Source organism: Pygocentrus nattereri, chromosome 2 (genome assembly GCF_015220715.1).
Source record: "Pygocentrus nattereri isolate fPygNat1 chromosome 2, fPygNat1.pri, whole genome shotgun sequence".
In the NCBI taxonomy this organism is placed as follows: Eukaryota; Metazoa; Chordata; class Actinopteri; order Characiformes; family Serrasalmidae; genus Pygocentrus; species Pygocentrus nattereri.
Genome location: NC_051212.1, coordinates 32,060,919 through 32,087,586, shown reverse-complemented (window position 1 = coordinate 32,087,586; position 26,668 = coordinate 32,060,919). Strand labels below are relative to the sequence as shown.

Genomic DNA, 26,668 nt, shown 5'->3' with positions numbered 1-26,668 from the left:
CTGAAATGGGTGTGACCGAGAATGGGCAGCACAAAAAAAAAATCCTCCCTTTTGGTGCAAATAATTAGTCTTTAATCTCGCTTTAATCTCACTAGCCACAGGCAATAAAAACATATGAGTGAACATGATTATATCAGATAATTATATGCTCATGAGAGGACAGTAACGATCTGCAGAAAAATCTACATAACTAGCCTGGTTGATGGCAGTGGCTGACAGCTATGCTTAACAAAGGAGCTAATGTTGCAGCTAGCAAGTTAACATGTTGGCTAACTGACCTGCACTAAACACACAAAAGATAATAATAGTCTTCTGTTTGACTGCATACCATTCATTCTCTATTCTCTGTGTTTTGTGCTTAAATAGAGGTTAATTAGCATTTGCTCCATTTTGTTCATTGGTTCTATATGAAGGGGCGTCCCTTCAGCGGTCAACAGGGAGTTAATAAACGCACCCACTGGTCAGAGCTGAGTTGAGTCGAGTTAAGTAGCCAGAACGTTGTAAAGAGTTTTGGATAACTTTGCAATGTTGATATGTTCAAGTTTACATTTTTTTGGAATTCCATTGTAGTGTGAAATATGAATAAAGTGGTTCAGAGCTGCCATTATCTGTTTAATTTTGTGCAAACTTGACTACTTGCTGTTGCTTTAATGCTAGCCAGGTAGCCAACATGAGCAAGCTACACTCAATGACTGTATATCTTATTTGTTTACAACTTTACAGTGGCATGCATGCCCAGCAGGTGTGTTAAAAATCTGCCAGGTCAACACAGTCAAAGCAGCAGCTCGACACAAAGTTTTGTGCACTTATTGCAGCAAATTCCACTGAAATGACTGTAATTTCACTTGTTAAATTTCACTGGCAAATGCTAGTCTGACTGGGTCTTTACAGTAAGAAACATTCTTTGCCACAAAGTGCTTTTAGATATTTTTAATGATGCCTTTTTAAGCTCCCTGGTATATCGTTTCAGAAGAAGTATTTTGTAATACTTTAAACACTCTGAATGGTTTATTGTAGTAGTTAAGTCAATTTTGATTATTCATTCAATTAATTGGTAGATCGCTGGATTACTAATTTAAGTACTAGCTACTCATTACGTCTAGAAAAAGGCTTTTTACTTCACCAGACATAAGATTAAATCAAGTAAGTACAGAAAATGTGGTAGAGCATGATAGAGGATGAATGTTTCCGAACGAGACGGAGTGTGCGTCACGAATGAGTTCCTCATTAACACAGAGATCCAAGTAGTCTAATCAAGACTGAATATTTGTTCAAAGCCACTACACACAAGCCATTTTCAGATGTTTCTGAAGTTGCATGCTGCTTTCCTTGTCCTCAAAAGGCTTGTGTGATAACAGACTTTTCAGATATTCTGCCTTATCATCCGGATTTGCAAAAGCGTGAGAAAAAGCCAAAGTGGTTTGTGATATCAAAAGAGCAACATCCCATGTCTGTGTTCACAGGGTTAAACATTCCATTGTGAGGGCTTAAGCTGCTACTATTGCTCCATTTAATTTTTGGAGCAATTGACCTGTATAGTTAGATGAAGGTTGCTGGGCAGCAAGAGTGCTTTCATTTATTCTTCACTATTATTCCCATTATTTTTATTTTAGGTGGATCTTCATTTGAATGTGAATTCCGGCACAGGAGTGACCTCATTTATACAATACTGTGCAAAAGTCTAACCTAAGCAAATTGTTTAAAGTATGTTTCAGTCAGTAAAAACACAATATATCACTAAAATTAATGCAAACAAATATAAATACATACATTTAGAAAAGAAAATCAATAAAAATGAATAAAAAAAGTAGCTGATACCTTGTTAATACCTAGTTTGAAAAACATAGTTTGGTTCCAGAGTTCTCCTCAATGCTCCTAGCTATCACATGGATTTGTACAAGTCTATCACCAGCACACTTGATTTAACATAGCGGAGTATTGATTAACTAAACCAGATATTGAATCAGAACTATCATTAATGCTGAGTCTCCTTGAGGAGAGGCTTGGAAAAGCAAGCACACCGGCAAAGTTAAAATCATTACTTACTGAATTAATGTTATAAGTATTTATTCCAATATTGGTGTTTTTCTGAAAACCTTTGCACAGCATGTAATAATTATAAAAGGTGGAATTCTAAGTATAAAAATAAAATCCTATAAAAGTTTCTTTCCCAGTAAAACACTTCAAGATATGATGAACTTAGACTTGGCGACACATGATTACTCATTTGAGTTATTGTCTTGGTTGCTTTAGTTTAGCATAAAATTGCAGCGCAAATTGGTGAAATAAGCTCAACAGCCATTAATTTAGACCTTATCTGGTAATCTAGCAGATCCTATGCTTACACAAGACATTTTCCTTCCCAGTTTGAGCCTCAGACTCTCTCTCTCTCTCTCTTTCTCTCTCTCTCCGTTCAGAGCAGAGTTTCTCCTGGTGAGCACCAGCAAGACTGATGTTCTCATAACCACACTTTCCAGCTTGCCTGACCACCAGAAGGGCATTAGGTCCATGAAACAGCCGTCTCCAATTCCAATAAGACTCCTACTCCTCTCAAATTTCACACTTGGAGACGTGACAAAAGCTTTCCTACTTCAAACCTCAAGAATCTGTCCATTTCATAAAACCTACTCAGAAATACTTAATAAAAGAGTGACCTAGAAAGAAAGAAATAGCAAACCTAGATTTCAAACCCAAAACACTCCCAGCTTTTATTAAGCAGTGCTCTACTTTTGTATTGAACACCAAACTCAAAATAGGTCTACTCAGATGTCCAGCACACAAAGGACTTAATTTACAAAAGCGCAGGGCAAAAAATGAGTTAGGAAGTCAATAAGTTAAGAAGGTAGTGACTTACTGAGGTATAGTGAAAGGAAACTATTTCTTTAGTAAGCACTCAAGAGTGCTTTAGCCTGTCCTTGTCCTTGAGAGAGAGAAACTGCTAAAATACATTAGGTCCGGTTTCAAATAAGTACATAAAACATGAAAGAAATATATTACATCAACATAAGTTTGACAATAACTTTGCTGATGTAATGTTTTGTTCATGTGGAAATGACGCACACGTTAGAATCAGCTAAATCCATGTCTTTCTTCTTTTTAGTGTATGGAACATTGAGTGAAACAGCCACCCCTCCTCCAGCTCTGTGGCTATGACCCTTCACCAGAAAAGGCAGACCACAGTCAAAACATGTTCATGTTTTCACATCCCAGTTCAGACTAGTCTCCTTAAGAGAGGATAAGACGTGCATTAGGGAACACTTAACTGATTAAGACATGTGGTACGCTGAAGCAGAGACACTGGTCAGACAGTGTTCCAACGCTAATTTCAGTGAAGGTTGTTAATGTGTGAGTGGGACAAGTGAGCAGGGGCAGATTTTAGTGCCCCCATCAGGTCTAAATGTCAGTGTATCATACAGAATAGTCTGACTGCAGTCACGGCCTTAACACAAAGAATATTTTTATAAGTGTAAAAAGAAGCATGGAACTGAGGGTCAAGGTAAGAGGTAAGAACAAGAAAGCACCAAAACTGAAAGGTATAGCATAAGTTAAAGTGCATCAGGTAATACATTTATATCACTCATATACGGTTGTATTCAAATGTCTAGGCTTCCCTGGTCACATGACATGTTTCATTGGTTTTCTGAGTAAAAATAAGTTAACACCTCCTCAACAGGGAACACACTTCTCATTTTAATGCACAATTACTGTGTCTTTGCTGAATTTAACATAATGAATTTAACATAATAATATAACATAATTAAAAAATTATAAAATGTAGTTGTGAAAAAGGACATTCATATTGTATGTTTTATTATTTTTCAACGTTACACTTAGCAAATAAATAGAAATCATGCACTAAAATGTTCATAAAAACATTTAAGCCTAAGTTTGTTTAAGTTATCTGCAGAGAATGTATTAACTTGTTTTCACTTGGAAAATCAACAAAACTTTCACTGTGTTCAAACTTTTCCATGTATCTGTGTTTAGCATGTAAAAGAGAATTCAAAGGAAAATGAACCTTTTATGGTCCCTATCTGTTTCTTTTCCTTTGATTCATATGTTCTCTAAGCTTGCATGAATACAAATCTGAAGGTTTTTTTAAACTGATCAAACTGTGACAACGCTGTTAAAGTTCACTTGAATTGATAGAAAAAACAGCTTGAATTGATAGAAAATATAATAACACCCGTCCAATACATAGCCTGACTACACAAAATGTCATCACTTTATGGCAGTCATAAGAGATTTCGTTGTATTTTTCCTCATCATACTAAATTTCTTTGCTGTACATAAATGGGTGAACTGAAATGAAAGGTAATGAATTGCAGTGAAACTACATAATAAAATCAACTAAATAGCACCAAAGCAAATAAAAGGAGCTTTTCTGCCTGTCTGTCTAGAATAATATGTTTTTATTTTTTGGCTAAGCATACCTCAAGGTCATCCAGTGAGCGAGCCAGGCTGAGACGTTTGGTACGAGCTGCTGTTCGCCGAACAGAAGAACGTCCTCTAGTAAGACCCCAAAATCTAGAACCCTAGGAGACAAAAATCCACAATATAATTTTACACACAGTCTTGGTACTTTTTCTGCATTAGCAATTGCTAGCCCTTGTACCAATTTGTAAAACATTCAAAGATGAATATGAGGCAAACTATCACATTTTAATTCCAGCATTTGAGTTTTATTGCTTTAGAATAAAACCACATTTTGCTCAATTTCCCCTGGTTTAGATTAGTATAATAATAATTATTATTATATCATATTATTATAGTAAATTATTCAAGTATTATAACATTTAGTACTGGGCATTAATGCTTTCTACACAATGACTACAACAAGTCATTGACATCTTTGGTGTTAAAACCAAGCTGTCTGCATTTGAAAAAAAAAAAGACTTTAATCAAACAGCTGCCTAAATACACAACCCTGTTTCCAAAAAAAGTTGGGATGCTGTGCAAAATGTAAAAATAAAAACAGGATGCAATGATGTACAAATCATTTAAATCCCATATTTAATTAAAAATAGTACAAAGTCAATATATTAAATATTGAAACTAAGAAATGTAGTTGTTGTTTTTTTTGTATATATGCCTATTTTAAATTTAATGCAACACATTTTTTAAAAGTTGGGACTAGGGCATGTTTACTACTGTGTTTCATCACCTCTTCTTTCAATAACAGTCTATAAGCGTTTAGGAGCCGAGGCGACCAACTGCTGTAGTTTTTCAGGGTCTCTTTTGTCGTATTTTTATTTCATAATGTGTCAAAAGTTTTCAGTGGGTGACAGGTCTGGACTGCAGTCAGGGCAGTGTAGCCAGAATCATATCTGCTTTCAATGTGCTGCCAGTGGAGGCCACAAAAATCGCTGCTAGCCTATACTGGTTTTTGGCTTTGTCCGTTACATACAGTGATTTCTTCTGATCCTCTGAAAAGTTATTTGCTGTTTTACATTGTGAAACATTATTCTTGAATTGTTGCACTATTTCCCCACACAGTATTTCACAGAGTGGTGAACCTCTCCCCATCTTCACTTCTGAAAGACTTAGCCTCTCTGGGATGCTCTTTTTGTACCCAATCATGTTACAGACCTTTTCCAATTAACCTAATTGCATTTACATTTATGGCATTTGGCAGACGCTCTTATCCAAAGCGACTTACAATTTGATCATATTCCACAGGTAGGCCAAGGTAGCGTTAGGAGTCTTGCCCAAGGACTCTTATTGGTATAGGGTAGGGTGCTTACCCAGGCAGGTATTGAACCCCAGTATTAGCATAGAAGGCAGAGGTTTTATCCACTACACTATACTAGTTGTGAAATGTTCCACCAAGTATTTTTTCAGCATTACACAAATTTACCAGTCTGTTGTTGCCCCTGTCCCAACTTTTTTCAAACATGTTGCTGGCATCAAATTCAAAATAGACATATATTTAAAAAAAAACAATAAAATTTCTCAGTTTCAACATTTAATATATTGTCCTTGAACTATTTTCAATTAAATATAGGGTTTAAATGATTAGTATATCATTGCATTCAGGTTTTATTTACAATTTGCATAGTTTTTTAGTAACATTGTTGTAGATGTGTTGTACAGCCATATGTAAAAGTTTGAACACTCCTAGTCAAATTACGTTTTGTTAATAAGTGCAAATAAGTGGACACATCCTCTACAGGGAACAAATTTAAATATGTTTTTTTCATCTATTCATTTGCTGTCTTTAACACACACACACACACACACACATTTTCTAAGCCACTTCTCCCTCAGGGTCACGGTGTCTTTAACATATAATGTGGATGTGGAGAAGTATGTTCTCTGTAGTGGAGGTGTTAACTTATTTTCACTAAGAAAATCAACAAAGGAATCCCAATATGACATGGAGCACCCAAACATTTGCATTCAACTGTACAGGATACTGTCTTTTATTAAAAGGCTAGTTGAAGAAAACAACTGTAGCTTAAGAGAGAAAGATCTCTGCACCGCAAGTCCTTAAACAGTCACCAAAATCACAAAAAACATACCTCAGATTCAAAGTGCTATTTAAAGGAGATGGCATAATTAAAAAGGCTTCAGTAGAAACGTATCATCATCAACATGATGACCAGGTAACAGTATGCTAAAAGACAAGGCAATTCAAAATGCATTATGGCAAAATAACATTTGCTGCCTGCAAGTTAAATCAATTTAGGACTGTCATTATCAATTGTATGAATAATCAAGTAATCTACAGATTATTTTGAAGATTAATCAGGTAATCTGTTTTGAGTTTCTTTTTTTGCTTTTTAACAGCAAAATACTATGTACATACTAAATTAACATACAGTGTACAGCCTTTCAAAGATTCCAATTGATCCCTATGACATTTTCAGTGTTGTGTAGCACCATGCTAACGATGGAGTACATTCACTTTCCATACAGTGCGTAATACTACGCATGGCATATCTACTTAAACATCAACATGTGAAGCTTGTAACAGTCAATAATGTAACATATTCTTTTGCTTTTCTTTCTTTCTTTTCTCTTGTATGTTGCAGTTGCCTAGACCTGCAAACATTTACTTTATACACATGCAATTCCTAACTTCAAATCTATATGTATTTGCGAGATCCTGCTGCTGTGGCTTTCCTCCCTTTCAATGATGAATGCAAAAAAATTCATTTTTTTGTGCCACAACCAGTCATTATGAATTTTTTCATGATAATGTTCTAACCTCCCTCGCTTACAATTAAACAGGCTGTTTTAGTTACTGTGCTGTAAATGACCTCTCATCTGATTGGCTGCCATCTGCCTCATTCAAAAGGCAGCCCAAGCTGAACACTCCTTATAACTTCACAGGGAATACTCAGTTAACCTGCTGCATGCTGAATATTTATATACGCTGTTGGTTTTGTGACAGATTGAAAAAAAAAAACAACCAAAAAAAACCCAAAAAACAACAACAATGAATTGAAAACTGGCTACATTTGCAGCCTTTTCCCCATATATGAGCTGTACTGACTGGGGAGTAAATTATACAATTTAAAACTTTAACATCTTGGTCTTTTATTTAAAAAAAGTAACTTTTACTTTTATGAGCATTTAAAACATTCACTGAGGTTCAGATTTGGAATCTGGAAAACCAAAAATCTCACAAGGCATTGTTCTGTGGACAGAACAAATTAACACACAATGGTTCTTTTACAGTCTCTGCACTGACGGTGCTCACATTTTAATCTTTGAGCCCTTCTGGGTTTCCCAAAATGTTAAACTGAGAACAGATATGGACTGAACATATGTTTAAATGGAATGACTGGCAGTAAAGGCCATGATATCACACATACCATGAAACCCTGTAATTTCTTTTCCATCTGTAAACTCTGCGCCCTCTGAACAGATGGAAGCCCCAGAGTTAACTAACTTAATCTTAGCATTATCCCTTAAGACAAAAATATGCCTTCTTGAGGAAATGTCGCATTACAAAAATATTACAAATTAGCAAAAGCCCAAAACAAAGCTTTTTATATACCTGAATTTAAGTGCAACCCCCAAAAGCAATATAAGACTTGTGTGCCTATTTCATCACTGTCTGCAAGCTGAGAGTAAAATCCAGTTAAAGTGCTTGAACATGGTTAATGCTGGGTTTGGTATGATGTGGAAAATTTAATTTTACGAGACAAAATCGAACTAATGGACAAACCATGACAGATTAAGACTGAAGAGTGAGCAGGTCAGTTAAACTAAACACAGTGCTATTTCATTATTCTGCTCCGGAACAGCCTGTGATCAGCGGCTAGCCGATGGTTGCTAGGTGACTCCCTTGAGTCTAAATAGGGCTTAGCTGCTTTCACACTGATCTATCTGGTGTAATCATATTGGGCTCCACTAATCAACACAACAGCTCCATCTGCTGTGCCTCAAACATGCAGCACCATCTGTTCAGCAGATCATAACAGTAAAGCCCATGATTTAGCGAGCCTACTGCATTAGTGACTCTCTGTCTGATGGCAAAGATACATTTACATTATTTCAATGTTTTTACTAATCTATACAATGACCTTTTCAGGGAAATACAGAGAAAGCGAAGTAAATATAAAAGATATATCAATGTCTTAGAGCTGGAAGGTAAACTCAGGTTCTGGAGGGTTGCAGCAGTAAGAGATTAATGTCTTCCTCCTCTAATAATCAGGGTTCAACTCAAGAGGGCCTTAGTAATTAGCTGATGAGCTGAACTGGGTGTGTTAAATGAAGTAGAATGCTAAACTCTAAAAAGCAGTTTTGTGGCCTAGAAGACTGAAAGCCGACACCTCTGCCTTAGAGTAGGAACTTATAATCTTATTTGGAACTCTGTCAAGGTATTACTACTATGTAATACTAAACACTCTATCAAAGATGCAGTTTAGAGTAAGTCAAATATTGAAATATATAAGACTGTAATCAGCCATGATCAAAATCAGTAGATTTTTGCATCAAAGTTGTAATTGCCACTCGGCCAATGTATTATTTTGTTATTGGCCAATCTGCGTTCAGCCAATTTCATAATGTAAATTACGTGAAGCAGGTAAGTGCAGTGATGCTGTACTTGAAAGCTGCTCCTACCACAAAATGTCATAGCATAATTATACAAGATTCAGCAAGCTAAACGGCCAGTCACCTCTTACTTTTAATGTAGCATCTTATTTAATTAATGTTATGTACATTTATGAATTTAAAATGTCAGTTTGGCCAATCAAAGAGTAAATAATGTTATTTACATTGTGATTTTGGTTAACAGAAAGTACTGGAAATGTGCTTGATTTTGTCCATTTACCCCACAGAGTGTGACCCTCAGGTTATTAAAAAAAAAAAAAAGCTATCAGACTGGGCCATAAAAATTATGATCGATGCATCCTTAATTACCGTTATTAAATGTCATAAATGTTACCTTGTTTTCTCCATCCCTATTCTTGGATCCACTGCTGAAGAGTTTCCGAGTCAGGTCAAGGTGAGGCCTTTGTGGAGGTACGTGATTATTTGGTGTTGTATATCTCAGTGTGGGGATTTTTTCCATGGCAGGTGGCAAGGTACTGTTTTTATCTTTGGGTCCACTGAAATCAGTGTCTGCCAGGCTTTCAGTGCTATCAGGCCGAGGTTTCTGCCAGCGTGCCCGGATGCCAACAGAGGGCCAGCGCTGACTGCTTCTGTGTTTGGATGTATTTTCTGGCGAATCTTGCTGCTTAACTGAGTGTAGAGGTTGCAGTGGTGCACAACCTGAGACCTCTGTTCTGGTGGAAGCACCTGTTTGTGGAGTCACAGGTAGAGCAGGGCCGGGAAACGGCTCTGCGAGGAGGCACTTACGTTCTGGCTTTAGAGATGTTCCATTCCTCTCTTGGGAGCCATATGGAGGAGGTTTATTCCAAAAGTGTTGGGAAGTGTTTGGAGATGTGAGACTCCATTGGTCAGCAAGGCTTTCCTGATCTTCTGGAGACACATTTCCGATCCCGCTGTCACCACTACCACTGTTTCGTGCATTTGACTGTCCTTCATCAGAATCCTCGCTGTCCAATTTGAGACGCAATTTCTCAATATAATCCCCTATGTCTTTGTATAGGACTGACACAAAATGTAATATTGAGTATGGAGTTTGAGGAAATTCCAGACAGCCCTGGGTGTCAGGGTCAGGAGTACATGAAAAGCCAAAGTGCTCAGAGATATTTTGGTGTTCTTTGTGGTCATACAGTTCAGGGTCTATGAAGAATACATGGCACAATGTCTTTATACAAGGGCTTACCTCTGCCTTATTATTGACAGTTTTTGTCCCATCCATTGACAAAAGACAAAAGAACCTATTGTCTTCTGTGCAAATGACACACAAAGCCAGGTTTTCTGCAGGATATGCAGCCAAAACCACATCCCTGTCATCGCAAAGCTGCACGCAGTTGCACTTAATCCTCATCATTACCAGGGAGTGGGTTTTTTGCTCAATTCCAATCTGGCTGATGCAGTCACGAATGGCTTGTAAGGTGTCTTCTTCAGCATGTGATGTCACTAGATCCAGTTCCATGGAGCTTATGTATCCTACCACCATTCCCACATTCAGAGCACTAGAGTCAGGTACAATATTATTCTGACTCTGAAAGTCTGAGAAAACTGAATCCTTACTCACAACACAAGCTGGTTCCTCCTCACCAAGAAGATGCGGACGGCATTTGGAGTGATTTTGTTGAGCCCAGTAAGACATATCTGGTTCTGACATTGGTCTCTGTTTCTTTGATTGTGTGTTAGCAGAGGCCTGGCCTGAAATCTCAAATATAGTATCAAAACTTCCCACTGATTGCATCAACGGCTCACTCACATCTTTCTTATAGGGTGTAGAGGTACTAGAATCCATCCTTCCAGGATTTAGCCATGTTGCTTTCTGCTTTCTTGGAAAAGCCAGTTCCTCATCACTCGAGTCAGCAGATTGCCTGTCACCTGATGTGACCAGCAAACAAAGCGATCGTGACGATGAACCAATGAGTTTCACCACAGTTTCATGTGAAGCCTTAGATACATCTGTACCATTCACACTCAAAATGTAGTCCCCAGGTCGCAATCCGACACTATAAGCCGGGCTCCCCTTCATGATTCCACTGAGGACACAGGGTGCCTGTCCAGCCATGGTGAATCCATATCCAGCTCGCCCACGCTCCATCTCAACAGTGCGGACTATTGGGCTTGGAGGAAGATCTAGAGGTCTCCTAACAGCTCTAGCTGGCTCCAGTACCCTCATTTTTATATCTCCAGATCACAGCTGTATGATGACTATGGAATGATGTCAGAAGTCAGAGCCAAAAGCAATGAGCATCAGACATAATAGCTAATAAAACACAGGAGAAAAAATGGTTAAGAGAGTAACAGGATTATAATGTAAGAAATGCACAACAAAGTTTACAGTAACTACTTTGCAGTAATTAAGTTATTAAACAAATAACCCAACTGACGTGATCTGCAGATTTATAAAATGAGAATTGTTCATAATAAAATGATAAATATGAAATGATAATGTCTTCCAGCTTTTGCTAACGTTATGTAATGAATGTAACGTAAGGTGAAGGGAAACAGCTGCCCACGAGCCTTTGTTTTGATGTTTCAGACACGATTTACTTTACTCAAATCACTTGTTAGCTATTACTTGTTAGAATAAATATAGGCAAAACACAGTGGGTACAGCTTATGTTAAAAAAATAACTAATTTGACGGGAAACTGGAAATACTCAGCGTGTGGTTTCGTCCAGCTTTATATCAACCAAACGTGACCAAACGTGACTTTCCGCGCTCGAGCGGCTGTTAAAGTTAGTAAGGTTAACGTTACAGCTAAACAAAGTTTCACTACTTACCGAGGTCCACAGGCAAAAATAACAAGTATTTTTCCAGTATCTGGTAAATTTTCACATCAAATCACACAAATGAATGTCCGCTTATTTATCTGGCTATTCCGGAGTTTCAGCCTTTTCAAGTCCGTCTCCTCAGGACAACCACAGCCATTCACTATTGTACGGAACACAAAGCGTCATTCAGTCTCTATGGCAGCGTAACGTTTACTAACTCGCACGAAGGCTCCCATTGGCTAAAAGACCCGTCAATCACTTCTAGCGTTTAAACAAATACTTGACGTTGATTGGTGTGTGGTGAACCACGTGATACGCTCTGTAGAAAGCAGTACGCTGACGGCTCACATGGGCGGGCTCAGAATACTCTAACGGCTCTGCCTAAAGCCTCACCGAGATTTACACACAGCGAAGTAGGACACGTGTAAACCGCGTCACAGGGTTTTCTTACTTAAATTAAATTGGCTCATTTCGTCTCTTAAGTGCCTTATATGTAAAACAAGCCTTTTGTGTGTGTGTGAAAGATTTAAGATTGGTGGATTTTCCATGAAAAGCCCACACCAATTCGTCGACCTTTTAGACAAAAACTGCTAGCACGTGTTTTTTCTAGTTTAAATGTATTACAATTTTGGGTCATAAATAGGTTTAAGCAGCCCTGAAAGTGTACAATCCAGGTTTTGTTTGTTCTGACAATGCCAAACTGGACTGCTCTAACCTTCACTAGGTACTGTACTTTGTGAGTGGTGCTGTAGTTCTGTGTCTTGTGTAAACTGACAAGTCAAGCTAAAGTATATTTTTATATTTTGAATTTTTTTATAAGCAACACTGAGCCTTGGAAAGGCACTGTATAAATTAAGCTGGTGATGATGACTCCCATTTTCCCTCGACGGGCTACACGCCTATAGTTCCAAGTGGACTTTGTACATGCCTTGGTCAAAAAGCACCAACGGCTCTTTATGTTCTCGCAGACAGATCGCTGAGGACAAGAGCGAACATGAATTATGTAGCCTTGGCTGGTTTATGTAATTCAGAGATCTTATGTTCCATTTCAAGAGAATTACTTATGACATTTAGAAAGAAAAATATTGTTGCGTTAATGTATTTTAAAATTGTCCTTTTTTCAAACCAGATCATAGACCGTCCATCTTCTTGCACTCTATCAAAGTCCAACATATGTGAACCAAGCCATTCATAAAAATCTGGTGTGTTGGAAACTGAGGTGAAGAGAGAACATGGACCATATGGGGTCTGTGAGGACTGGGTTGGGAAACAGTCCTAGCCTATTGTTTCTGTGTCAGTCAGCCTTAAGGTATCAGGCAATTAAGTCTCTTAAGCCTACTACCACAGCAATTCTCTCTACAGCATTAGTTAATCTTAATCTCACATTTCACATACTTTAAAGGGTGATCCGCCTCCTGGTTGAAAACCAAGTGAAAAACCTAGAAAGTAGTCAATAAGCACAAAGTGCAGTGAGTTGTCTGCTTGGAGTGTTGCTGGCTTTCTAATCCTCATCTGAATTTGTCCTCTGAGGTATCTCAGATGGCAAAATGGTGTTATCCACAAACCCAATTCCAAAAATGTTGGCAAATATATGTTCATTCCAAATCTGATGCCTGTAACACGTTCCAAAAAAGTTGGGACAGGAACATGTTTATCACAGTTACATCACCCTTCATTTTTACAAAATAACTGTTTGGAGAGTGAAGAAACAAGCAGATCTAGTTTATAGGGGGGGATTTTTTGCCCTTCTGATACAAGTCTGGCACTTTCTGATCACATAGTGTTATAACACCTGCAGAATGTGGCTTGGTGTTGTCATGACGTTATCTAAAAGGCAGAATATGTTGCTCTACAAGTGTTCAGTGCTAAAGGTGCCATCACAGATGTGTATCGCTGCTGTCAGAAGAAAACCTTGTATCTCCATTTTTCAGTTTTTGACATAATTTCAAAGGACCTGTTGCCCTTTACACTGTATGTAAATTTCATGATGAATGGAGCAATAGAAACAGCCCTAAATGACTTGGAAAGATGTTTGGTTCCAATGACTTGTATTAAAACTACAGTATGTTTTTCTTTCTCCTGTAAAGTTCCAGTTTTGGAGATACAAGGTTTTCTTCCGACAACAGCGATATGTTACTCATTAATGCACCCCTGATAGCGTGACAGTCTGGATGGTCCTTTTCTTCACAAAGTTCATTATTTCCATAAATAGTCTGAAAGGTTGACTCATCAGACTGCAATACATGTATGTCAGTGAGGTACTTTGTAGGCCACTTGAACATGTATTCACTGACTTATTAGAATGTCTCTTGTATATAATTATAATGGGGTCAATGGCCATTACAATGTAAGGAAATGTAATAAATTTCCATACGTTCCATGCTCAGATGATGGATATTAAATTTTCTTACATTGTAATAGCAGGTGACCCTATTATTATTATTATTATTATTATTATAAACAAGACACACTAATAAGTCAGTGAATACATGTTTTTGTGGTGTTTTTTTTTCACAAAGATTTCACAGTTAGTTGGACTGTCCAGTGGAACCATTCTATGTTGGTTCAGTCTTGACTTTTGGTTTAACCCATTAAAGCCTATATATTTTTATATGTTTTTGAAGTTAGCAAGAGAAAAAATCGATTACACCACATGGTTAAAAAGGTTTTATCCCTTGATTTAGCACATTAAGTCAATTCAGTCCCATAGGACTACCTAGTTTTGAGCCAAATTTGAATGTGAAAATATGGCAATAATGTGTAAAGAAATCATAAGGTATGCTTGTACATAACTGTACACAATATCATCACTTTAGAGGAATCAAATTCTGTAGCTAAATTGAATTGTTGGAAAGAAATGGATTAAATTATCATGTCTTAAATTATTAATAACCCCCATGTCCCAAACAGACTTCATCAGAATACAGAAATCAGACAGACTACTTTACATAAAACCTTAACACTAGTGAAAAATGACAACTTTTTTCATGGATTTTATGAAAAATAAACACCATTTAATAAGATCACAAATGAAAGTTGTTTTTTGCTGCTATAACAACATCTAACTGATGTAGCTGTGTGTTTCATTTCATTCATCGCCAACAATCAGGAATGTGAGTGTATGTGGCATGTGGGCCTATAGCTGGGTGGGTTTAGATGATGTAAATGGGATCATTTTCTCCAGAAGGTTCATCATTCTGTCCTGGAGCTGCAGGCTCTGCACTTGCAGGAAGTTTTGCTGCTGCATGACTCTGCGAACCTCTCGGCAAGTCTCCTCCACAGCATGCCTCATCTTGCGCTGCTCCTGCAGCATTGCCTCCATTACGCGCAGCTTCTTACGGCGCAGAGGCACCGGAGACACGCGCCGCCTCTTCACCGCCTGAGACCTGACCACAACATACAACATCAAGCCTGTGTTAGGCATGCTACACTCTGATTTTAGCCAGGTGTGTCGGCCGTCTGTTTAAATAGCCTAGCTGTAACAACAACAACAGTACAATGTAATTATTATTATTATATATACTTTTATATCTCATGGTGTCTGCCTTAGCTCCAAAGTCCACTGTGCACAAGTTTGCTTGTAAATAACTTTAACAGTGACTCTCATGTGAAGGTCATCATACTATACTGGAAAATTACTTACTAAATGTGTCTAAACACATTAAAATACATCAAATGTTAAAAATTTGGCATGTCACAATTGTTCACAGCGATGGTGATAAGAACCAGACATTTGAAGTGTTTAATGCCTCTAAAAGCATGCGCACAGAAAATGATTACTTATTATGTTTTTTTAGGTTGGGGTCTGCACTATTTCACATTTATTTTACCAAACTTAGAAGACACATTCAGGTTCACTGGTTGTTTTGGGTAGTAAATAAAATGGCTATATTTGTGTGATAGTCATTGTGACACCTGATTCCTATCACCACCATACTAAAGAAATATGAGTTGGTAAATTTCTCCAATTTCTCAATGTACCATTTCACAGTAAACCACTCAGCATGACTTTGTTTACATCCCAATGACTGAATTATGCAGACCTTTTGAGAAATTGGTGGCATTCCTTTTTAATGGAACAGCATATATGGGATATGTGGCTGATGAATGCAGTAAAGCTTGCCAGCCTTGGCAGCTCAGAAAAAGGAGGATTTTCCACAAACTAGCAAGGAACCTGTTATTCAGAAGCATCCAAAAAGCATAAACAGATGTCAAAAGCAAAAAAAGGATTTTATTCCTAATTATGGACAACTTCTATTAGTCCATTTATCATAAAATATTCACACAAGTGACATAGAAACAAGTAAAAAACCTTGGTGCCTTCTGTCACCCGGATAATCCTAAAACAATGAAACTCTGAAAAACTGAGAGGACTAGAAGGAGTGAGGTTATGTAGCACACAGACAACAGTTTGTTGGTGTTTTTTTCCTTCTAGCAATAGGTCATTTAGCTGTTGTCACTTAAAACGTGGCCTAGCATTCTTACAAATTACAGAGTAACTCAGTTGTTTCTAAACCAGTCCTCAAAGCTCCCCAGAGAGTCCACATTATTTGTTGCTGAGCAAAAACATGGACCATTCAGGGGGCCTGAGCACTGGTTTGAGAACCCACCATCTGTTTCAAGTTGTTTTGCCCCTTTATTTTAAGCAGTTTATTTGCTGTGTGTAGCGCCTGATTTCTGTCCTTCAGACTGAAAGTTTTTGTATAATATTAAGCTTGTTATTTGAAACCATGTCAAATCTGATACGTTTTATATCATTCACTTTTGTGCAAGAGTCTGAAATTCTAACTCAGGCTCAAGTGAAGCAACCTGTAAACATCTCTGCACTGATATACTGATGTAAGGTCTATACTCCAGAGCCTTACCTAGACTCAAAGGAGCTCACAGAGATCTCTGTTCCATCTTCTTCATCTTCCTCTTTGACCTCCCTCTCCTCCGAGGAGCCAGTGTACTCTGATAGGAAGCCTATCATTGGAGCTGCAGGTTGGGGTAGAGAGGATTCAGGTTGGGAGGTGGATGCTCCAGTAGTTTGGGGGTCTAGTGGGCTCATGTGGGTCTGCTCTGGAACCTTGGACAAAATCCTTTCAATGGACTTGTAGTAAGGCCAGTCAGGTGTGCTGGTGCTTCCACTGGCTGTGTACTTCAGCTTCCTGTGGAGTGAAAAACATTTGCATATTGTAGCACATAATGCGTTTGTAATACATACTGCACAGTGATTTGGGCTGTATTACTCTCGAATAGAACCCAGAGCTACAGTTGAAAAGCTTGAGCTGCTTCATGTTTCTCAATATGAAACTGAACACAGAATGGTCACTAAGCAGCCAAGAGCACGGTGATGTTTTGCACTAAAATATACTGCAGCTTTAAGCTTGTTGTGTGAAATAAGAGTCAAATGTAAAAATGGATTTTAAGTCCTCATGCAAACCTGAAAGGGTGAATGAGTGTTTAAAAGGGTAAAAAGTGGCCACCCTTACACTTGCCTGTACTGGAATGTCATGTTGGTGATCTTCATCTTGATCTCCTCTCTGTGGCGGTGCTCGCCGGTGAGTTCGTAGAGTCGTTTGGCCATTGTTTCGTAGATCTTAGCGTTGCGCTTGGCCTTCTTGAGCTCGGTGACATACTCCTCCCAAATGTACAGAAGACCTTTCATTTCTGAGTCGGTCCAGTTACGAGCCCTTCTGTGCTTTTCGTTTGAGCCTGGCACTATATAACTGAAACAGTCCTCAGCAGACATTCTGTGAAGCTCTCTCAGGTTTGTTGTAAAATCTGATTTTTTGCTGCTCTTTGCCTTCAGTGTGAGCTTTTAGGAAGCCTCTTTTCTTCCCTTGCTCTCTCTTAGCCTCTCCAAGCTTGTGCTTGTGTTGTGAGCCAGGCCACACGCTCTGCCCTTCCCCCTCTAACTCAGTTAAGAGGCATCAAAATGGGGCCTGGAGGGCTGGAGCAATCAGCTTTAAAAGCTTTTAAAGAGGGAAGTTCGTCACCATGATGTCAAGTTGCCCTGGCAACGGCCTGCCAAGCCCCTCCCCTCACCAGCCTCCCCACCCCCCTTTCCTCCGTTCCCCACCGCCTCCCTCTCGGATCCGTAACAAAAAGCTTTTAGCAGAAAGCTAATGAAGTGGGTCGGGCGGCCAGGAAATCTGAATGTGAAATGCGACTCCTGGGGGGCGAGGGGCGGGGGGCGGAGGGGGGCCTGCGGGCGGCGGAGTGAGCAGTTGCCTTGACAACGCGCCTCACTCCGGGCCATGCAAGCCAAGCTTTAATGTGTTTAAAAGCTTTTAATGGAGGCTGGAGCGCAGAGTTCCTCGCCTGACACTTACAAAACGCGGTTGGAATTCACAGTCTGTTCACCGCTACCCGAGAGAGCAGCTACAGCTGCGTTTAAACGCGTAACATGGCTGGTTTTGCAGCAGTAGAGAGAAAGGAAACGTAGAGCATGCAAAGCACAACATGCTGCAGCTTTCGGACTGGGCTTTAAAAGCTTGCTGGCTGGGTTCTTGACCATGTGGACACTGTAGGCATTGTCTTAATAATGTAGCCCTCTCCCTCTTTCCTGCCCCTCTCCCCTCCCCGCATATTTTTGGAGGAATATCCCCATCAATGTACCCCTCTCCCCTCCCTATATATGGAATAATATTCCCATCATATCCTCACCATTAGAGTTTTACATTACGACCGCATTTATTCTTAGACCTGTGTGTGTGCGTGTGTGTGCGTGTGTGTGTGTGTGGTCTGAAGATAAATGCATGTGGTATTCTTGGGACCTGTACAGAGCCACAGACACAAGCCTTCACTGGTAACTTGGTGAAGCACATTGTAGAGACCCGTTTGGCCACAGACCACTGACATGCGTCACTCTGGAGTCCATATTATGCCCGTTTCAGGAACTCGGGTCTAAGCTCCTTTTCTCTATGGCCATAATGAAGTGGGTTTGGGAAAATCGCCTCTAACGCACTCTGTGGTAAACAGAAATGTCCAGAACCCGATACATTTTGTCCTGTGTATATTTTTCTCCTGAAAATCATTACGAGTTCGAGAAACCGCAAAGCAGGTATTAAACGTCTGGTGGAATGGGAAAATCAGAAGAAGAAGCAATGTCCAGAGAAAATGTCCTCAAAATGCTTCCAGGATTAAAATAATTAGGCTGTTCTGATGGCCTAAATCCGTTTATTTTGGGTAATATTAAGATGAGTCTGTACAAATGATCTGGCTTTATTATCAAATCAGGCTATGAACAGTACGGTATACGTGTTTCAGTGAGTATTAGAAGAAAAACAAATAACTGCATCGCAACTTAACAGAAACCTGTTTCTTTCGGCCGACTTCTATTTATCTGCCCTCAGGGCGTTTTCACACTTGGGCCGTTTCAGCGTCTGAACTGGACTCAGATCGCTGAGTCATGGTTTCATTTGCATATGTGAACACGCCACACGAACCCAGACTCGTTTCGTGGTTCGATTCATTTGTGCTCCTCCCTAAAGGGGAGGAGACTGGGGGCGGGAATCGGGGAATCATTTTTTGCATCAACCAATTAAATAAAAACTCTTGGCCGTCAATCACATTGTGCATTGACCAAGCGCAGATTGGAACGAGCTGTCCGTCATTTTTTGCATTAGCTAATCTAAGGCCACGTTCACACAACATGTAAAAGCCCAGATCCGATCTTTTCCTCAAATGTGACACAGATGTGTGGCAGTGTGAACAGCAAATAAACGCACTGAATCTGACATTTTCAATTCCGATTTGAGACGCTCTCATATGTGGTACTGGAATCCGATCCGTATCAGCGATGCGACTCAGTCTGAACAGCCAGATCAGAATTCATGTGACTTTTGTCATCATTTCGGCTGCGGAGACTCATAAATATTCAGGCTGATGTTTCTGTACCAAAAAAAAAAAAAAAAGAGGAGACTCATCGGAGCCGCTCAGTCTAGACAATCCCGAGGACCCGAACCAAAGAAGTGGACCTGGCCGAAGAACGCGCCCTTTTTACGGCGACCTCGAACACACTGGGGGTGATGAGTCCAGCTGTCAACCACTGGAACTGCATAATCGCTCCTGCGATGCTGGCGAAGACGAAACTAGTGACTAGTTTTTTGATTGTTTACCTCCGGACGAGCCGAGCGAAGTACTGCTCTTTTGCGCATGCGGGTCGGTTTGGGAGCTGATCTGTTCAGACTGATGATACAGATCATATTTAAAAGACAGTGTGAACAGCCAAACAAAAAAAATCGGATTTGGTGAGAAAATCAGATTTGGGCCACTTTTACCTGCTGTGTAAACGTATAGGCTAAGGGTCCGGCTGAAGACCAGCGCTCTCAGCCTGACATGCAGGAAAAACAGCGAACCACGAACTGCTGGACAACAAGAGTCACACTGGATGTATATCAGCGTTGCCATGGTGATAATAAGGCAGTTACATATGGAAGCTTTCAAAGGAAAACCAAGGCAATAAAACATAATGTCGAGTTCATTCGCAGAAAAAACAAACCGGCTACTGCTGAAATCAGAACCGTTAGGAATAAAACCTGATGGTTTTGCTTCCTAATGGCAACTGGTTTGATGGTTGCCGTTAGACACCATCAGGAAACGAACAACTGTATATGGAACCAGTCCCAGAACACCTGATTAAGTGATTTGTATCCCTTACACTGCGATATCAACCCAGAGCACCATTAGCGACTGAAAGCCGACAGACACGTTTAACGCGCGGCTCACAAATCACAGCATGTTAGTATCTCTGCACCTTATCCTCACCACCTCATGTCCAGAAGCGAGGGCTGTGTCGGTGCTGTGTCGGTGCTGCGCTGTCCTGTCCGTTTACCGTGCCTAATGTCTGTTTAACTGATCGTATTTATTGTATTGTGTCTGGTTATTTTTTTGTTTGCACACGATGTCTGCACGTTCGCACGTTGTACTCCTCTGTTCCTTCTTGCACCGTGATGTTCCTGGAGGAACGCAGTCTCACTCCACTGTGAACTTGTACATAGACGGAATGACAATAAAAGCCTCTTGACTTGATTTAAAGGGGTTTTATGACTTTTTTTCAACAGGGGGTGTTAAATTCCCTCCTCTAGCTGAGTTATGGACGGAAAATGGATTAAGTGATGACATCGCTCAGCAGAAACAGCCACACGTTAACGTGTAACCTTGATGGCGTGAGAAGGGGAAATTCTGCAGACCGGAGACCTGAAATGATCATAAGCACGAAAGACCGAAGGCAGACAGTTTCCATCAGGAACCAAGGGGCCATGGAAGGACTTTTAGTGAACAAGCAAAGTTTAGGTGGAAACAGAGACCCCAACCCCCGTGCCAGTCAGAGCTGCACACACCTCTATAATGTGTTCATGTTTTTACCACAAAGTTCCGTCAGCTCACTGATGCTTTTGTGTGTGATCGTCAGTCAGTGTTTGCATGAACCCCGTCCTGCTTTACCTACCAAAGAGACCAAAGCAGGTACACCTGCACACATAAACCAACAGGAGCGACAGATTTCACACGAAGTAGTGGAGTTAAAGTAAAAAAATCGCCCAGAATAGAAAAACTTCAGTAAAGATACATGAAATAAACGAATTAAGCACAGTAACGAATTACATGTTGTAGAAGTGAGACAATAGCTATGACGTTGATAAGGCATTGATCTGAAATAAGACATTAGGTGATGTTTAAAGCAGCTTCACACTATCTTCCCACCTCCGCGTGTCTGAGCAGTGTGTGACGCCTTTTTGCACTTTCCTTCCATTGGCTTGCGCATAAAATGACAGACAGGTCATTCACACTTGTGATTGGCCAATGCAAGTTTTGATTGACAGTCCATCTGTTATATGATTGGTCGATACAAGACATGATTGACATCCTCCGCCCATTCGTTACGCCCACCGTAACGACGTGTGTGTGTGTGTGTGTGTGTGTGTGTGTGTGTGTGTGTGTGTGTGTGTGTGTGTGTGTGTGTGTGTGTGTGTCTTTCAGCGCGGCCAATAGGAGAGCAGCAGGCGGGTCTAGTGGTTCTTCTCGTCATCTGATAGGTCGGATTTTTCAAAGAACGCTGCCCACTTTCCGAGCGTTGTGAAAGGGGTCAGAGTCCTAATGGAGTTGTGGTCTGAGCAAGAAGTGGTCTGAGTCCTCAAAGTTCACTTATATTGTGAACACAAAAAAGAACTGAGGCAGTTTGCAGTTGGTTCCCTTCCAGGTTCATTTTAACAGAACTCGGTTCGGTTCTTTTAAAACGAACTATATGTGAAAACACTGCCAGTCTGTACACAGAAATGCTCACCCACGCTGGCAAAGCCATGTCAGTCTAATGACGTCAATTCAGTGGCAGTGGCATTAGCTAACGCAGCAACATTCATATTTCAACTCTTTAACAGCCTCGTAATTCAGAGGATCCAGTGATATTCAAGAGAAGAATGTTAAGATGTATCAGGTTTGAAACATATTTGTTTTCGCCAGGAAAAGAGAGACAACTCCTTTCATTCCTCTTATACAGAAATTCTTTTCGGACCCAGAGTTCTCTATATGGGCTTATAAGAGCGTGACGAAATGATGACTTCAGTGGTCTATGGCCATCTAGGGTATGTGGCCATGCAGAGCAGCGACGTGCAGGGCACCACAGAAATGTCTGCCCACAAATGGGTGGTAGGTGACCATGGTCCAGCTCAGGTCAGTCGCCTGCTGTTGCTGCCGTCGACCCCACCTGCATGCAGGAGATGCCGCAGCCACAAGGATGTGGCCCTGGGCAAGGAGCAGCATTTGTGCTGGCTTGGACTGTGCGTGTCCAGGGACTCATCAAGCTGATGAGTCGCCCAGATAGTTGACTGGCCGTGAAATGCTCAGAGTTGGGTCATGCAAAGGGTCATGCAAAGAGGCTCATGGTAGAGGCCCCTGTTAAAAAGGAACATATAGTTTTTTTTTGTTTAAAGGTACAGTATCTCACAAAAGTGAGTACACCCCTCACGTTTGCAAATATTTTATCTTTTCATGAGACACCACTATAGAAATGAAACTTGGATATAACAAAGTAGTCAGTGTACAGCTTGTATAGCTGTATAAATTTACTGTCCTCTGAAAATACTCAGCCATTAATGTCTAAATAGTCCAGCACAGGTTGCTACTGGATTCCTCTTCCACTCCTCCATGATGACATTACGGAGCTGGTGGATGTTAGACTCCTTGCGTGACTCCACCATCCGCTTGAGGAGGCCCCGCAGGTGCTCAATTGGGTTTAGGGTTTGGCCAGTCCATCACCTTTACCTTCGACTTCCTCAGCAAGGCAGTCATCTTAGAGGTGTGTTTAGGGTCGTTATTGAGTGGGAAAAGTTATGCAGAGCAGTTTCCAAAGGGAGGGGATCATGCTCTGCTTCAGAATGTCACAGTACATGTCGGAATTCATGTTTCTCTTGATGAAACGCAGCTCCCCAGTGCCTTGATGCTACTACCACCATGCTTCAAGATTCAAGAGTTTTATTGTCATATGCACAGCAGAACAGGCAGTTATACTGTACAATGAAATTCTTACTTTGCTGTCCTCCTTTCACCAAATATAATCTTAAGAAAATAGAAAAAAAATAGAAAATATAAGAATAACACTAAAAACAATAGTAAAAAAGTACAGTATGTGCAAAGTTGAAAGAAAATTAAAGTTACGTGTGCATATGTGCAAGTATGTAGAGCAGCTGTTCATAAAGTGCATGTTGCAAGTAACAGATGTAAACAGTAAACAGTGTTTTGTGTAAGTAATAGATGTAAACAGTAGTGTTCTGAGAGCAGCAGTACAGTGTATGTAAGGTGCAGTTTTTGTTGAGTGCAAGGTTGGCCAAAGTTAAACTGGTCAGAATGGGAGGGTCGAAGAGGTAGTGAGTGAGATATTCACCAGCCTGATGGCCTCTGAATAGAAACTGTTAGTCAGTCTTGTAGTCCTGGACTTCACACTCCTGTAGCGTCTGCCTGAAGGTAGGAGTGTGAAGAGTCTGTGCTGGGGTGTGTACTGTCCCTGATGATGTTGTGGGCCCTCCTGATTACTCTGGCATGATAAATGTCCTGTAGTGAGGGGAAGGCTGCTCCTGAGATGGACTGTGCAGTTTTGATCAGACGCTGGAGAGCCTTTCTGTCCTGAGCAGTGCAGTTTCCATACCAGACCATGATGGAGCTGGTAAGAACACTCTCGATCGTACTCCTGTAGAAGGTGCTGAGAATTTTGGCTGGCATGCCAAATTTCCTCAGCCTTCTCAGAAAGTACAGTCGCTGCTGGGACTTCCTGATGGTGAGGTGTGTGTTGTGAGACCAGGTGAGATCCTCACTAATGTGGATGCTGAGGAATTTGAAGGTTTTCACCCCCTCCACCTCTGTCTCACCTATGTACAGGGGTGTGTGCAGCTCCCGCTTCCTCCTTAGATCAACAAGCATTGTCTGCATTCAAGGAAAGAGGGCTGTGTGAAGAGCAGTGTTCACTGCATCGTCTGTGGCCTGGTTCCGATGGTATGCAAACTGAAGAGGGTCTGTAGTGTTTGGAATGGTCTCCTGGATGTGAGTCATGACTATTCTCTCGAAGCACTTCATCACGATTGGAGTGAGTGCAACAGGGCGATAGTCATTTAGGCAGGTCACAGCGCTTTTCTTTGGGAGGGGCACGATGGTGGTAGTCTTGAAGTAGGATGGCACAAAAGCTTGAGCGAGGGACAGATTGAATATGTCCACAAACACGTCAGCCAATTCTGATGAACAAATCCGGAGCGCACGTCTGGGGATGTTGTCTGGGTCGGCTGCTCTCCGTGGGTTTATTCTCTTCAAGGTCCTGCACACATCCACTGATGTCACAGTGAGTGATGTGTTCTGTGTGGCCATAATGTCTCTGTCAGCCAGGGTTGAGGGCGTTGAAGCGAGCATAGAACTCATTCAGCTTATCAGGTAGTGTAGTGTGGCTGGTTGTGACCACCCTGCTCGTCTGTTAGTAGTTGGTGATGTGCTGCAGTCATTGCCACATGCGCCGGGAGTCTGGGGTGGTGTAGGTGCCCTCCAGCTTCAGCCTGTACTCTCTCTTGGCCTCTCTGATAGATCTACGCAGGTCATATCTGGACCTTTTGTAATCTTCAGTGTTGCCTGAGAGAAATGCAGCATGGCGAACACGTAGCATGGACAGAACTTCACCGTTAATGCAGGGTTTCTGGTTGGGGTATTTTCTACAGCGCTTTGTAGGAACAATGCTTTCAATGTAGCTGCTGATGTAGCCCGTTAACCCAGAAGCATAGTCCTCTAGATCAACAGTACCGTCCTCTCTCATAGTAGCAGTTCTGAACACATCCCAGTTTATACTGTCAAAGCAGTATGTCAGTTTCTTCATTCCACACTTTGATAGTCTTACTCACTGGAAGTGCTTGAGGAGTTGTCTGTATGCTGGGTGTAGGAACACGGAGATGTGGTCGGACTGTCCGAAGTGCGGCCGAGGCACGGCCCTGTAGGCCCCCCTCACTTTGCTGTAGACTTGTTCGAGTATGTTACTCTCCCTCATCGGAAAGTTCATGTGCTGATGGTACTGGGGAAGGACAGTCCTCAGCTTGCAGTGGTTGAACATGAACATGGTGTCTGGGTGCACACTTCACCATCAGCAGCTCAAAATCAACTGAATAATGTTTTTCAAAAGGCTTCATGTCTGAACACCACCTGTTGTTTATGTTGATGCAGACACCGCTGCCTTTGTTCTTCCCTGACGCGGCCGGACGGATTGCGTTTCCAACTGGATCGCTGAGTCTGGCGTGCTGTCTGAGAGCCGGGTTTCTGTGAGAATAAGAGCACAGCGCTCTCTGATCTCACACTGAGTTGTTATTCTAGTCCTCAGCTCATCCAGCTTGTTTTCGAGGGAATGAACAATTGCTAGCAACAGGGTAGATAGCTGCGCCGCTCACCGATTGCGAGTGTAGAAGAAAGTAGAAGTCTGAAAGGCTAAAGGTAAGTTCATGACGAATAAATATAAATACTAAAGTTAAAATAAATAATAAATAGCGTTGGTTGCAGGTTGAACACATAAAGACGTCTGCGACGGTGGGCGCCATTTAGGCAAGAGACAGTTGTCTTGGTACTCCTCACCAGGGCGCCGCCACACATGCTTTACACCACCTGAGCCAAACAAGTTTATCTTGGTCTTGTCAGATCACAGGACATGGTTCCAGTAATCCATGTTCTTGGACTACTTATCTTCAGCAAACTGTTTGCGGGCTTTCTTGTGCATGAGCTTCAGAAGAGGCATCCATCTGTGATGACAGCCGTGCAGACAGAGTTGATGCAATGTGCGGCGTATGGTCTGAGCACTGACAGGCTGACCTCCCTCTTCTTTAACCTCTGCAGCAATGCTGGCAGCACTCATGCATCTATTTTTTGAAGCCAACCTCTGGATATGACACTGAAGACGTGGACTCAACTTCTTTGGTCGACCCTGGCGAGGCCTGTTCTGAGTGGAAGCTGTCCTGGAAAACCACTGTATGACCTTGGCCACTATGTTATAGCTCAGTTTCAGGGTGCCATGTTGAATATCCAATGGCCAGTATGAGTGAATTGTACCCAAAACACAAAATTTAACAGCTCTGCTCCCCATTCACACCTGGAACCTTGTAAGTTACATGACACCAGAGAAGGACAACAACACAATTGGGCACAATTTGGACATGTTCACTGTGAGGTGTACTCACTTGTGTTGCCATCTATTTAGTCATTAATGGCTGTGTGTTATTTTCAGTGGACAGTAAACTGCTATACAAGTTGTCCCATGAGAAGATGTAATAAAATATTTGCATAAATGTGAGCGGTGTACTCACTTTTGTGAGATACTATATGTTTGTTCTGTTGTTCTGTATTGG

At 40.9% G+C, this 26,668-nt stretch overlaps 2 protein-coding genes across 5 annotated transcripts in view; both read right to left on the bottom strand.

The window, feature by feature from the left end:
* The window catches only part of rgs12a (regulator of G protein signaling 12a), a 47,332-nt gene extending 35,359 nt beyond the window's left edge, over positions 1 to 11,973 (bottom strand). For 2 of the 3 annotated variants that reach the window (XM_017718860.2, XM_037535145.1), the window contains exons 1-3: positions 11,835 to 11,973; positions 9,401 to 11,314; positions 4,434 to 4,535 (exon numbers count right to left, since the gene is read on the bottom strand). In XM_017718860.2, the coding sequence (XP_017574349.1) occupies positions 4,434 to 4,535; positions 9,401 to 11,227 (1,929 nt within the window). In that variant the 5' untranslated portion in view covers positions 11,228 to 11,314; positions 11,835 to 11,973. The remainder of the gene's footprint in view (positions 1 to 4,433; positions 4,536 to 9,400; positions 11,315 to 11,834) is intronic. The other variant, XM_037535141.1, reaches the window with a different exon arrangement.
* Positions 11,974 to 14,839: 2,866 nt separating this feature from the next.
* Positions 14,840 to 17,756, bottom strand: msantd1 (Myb/SANT-like DNA-binding domain containing 1). Of its 2 annotated transcripts, none has more exons than XM_017718868.2 (3): positions 17,300 to 17,756; positions 16,691 to 16,975; positions 14,840 to 15,211 (listed from the first exon to the last, which is right to left on the bottom strand). In XM_017718868.2, the coding sequence occupies exons 1-3, from the start codon at positions 17,557 to 17,559 to the stop codon at positions 14,962 to 14,964; spliced, it is 795 nt and encodes a 264-aa protein (XP_017574357.1). In that variant the 5' UTR covers positions 17,560 to 17,756; the 3' UTR covers positions 14,840 to 14,961. The 2 variants fall into 2 exon arrangements, with proteins under 2 accessions (XP_017574357.1, XP_037390780.1); XM_037534883.1 differs by having other exon boundaries at positions 17,306 to 17,756.
* Between the last annotated feature and the right edge of the window lie 8,912 nt (positions 17,757 to 26,668).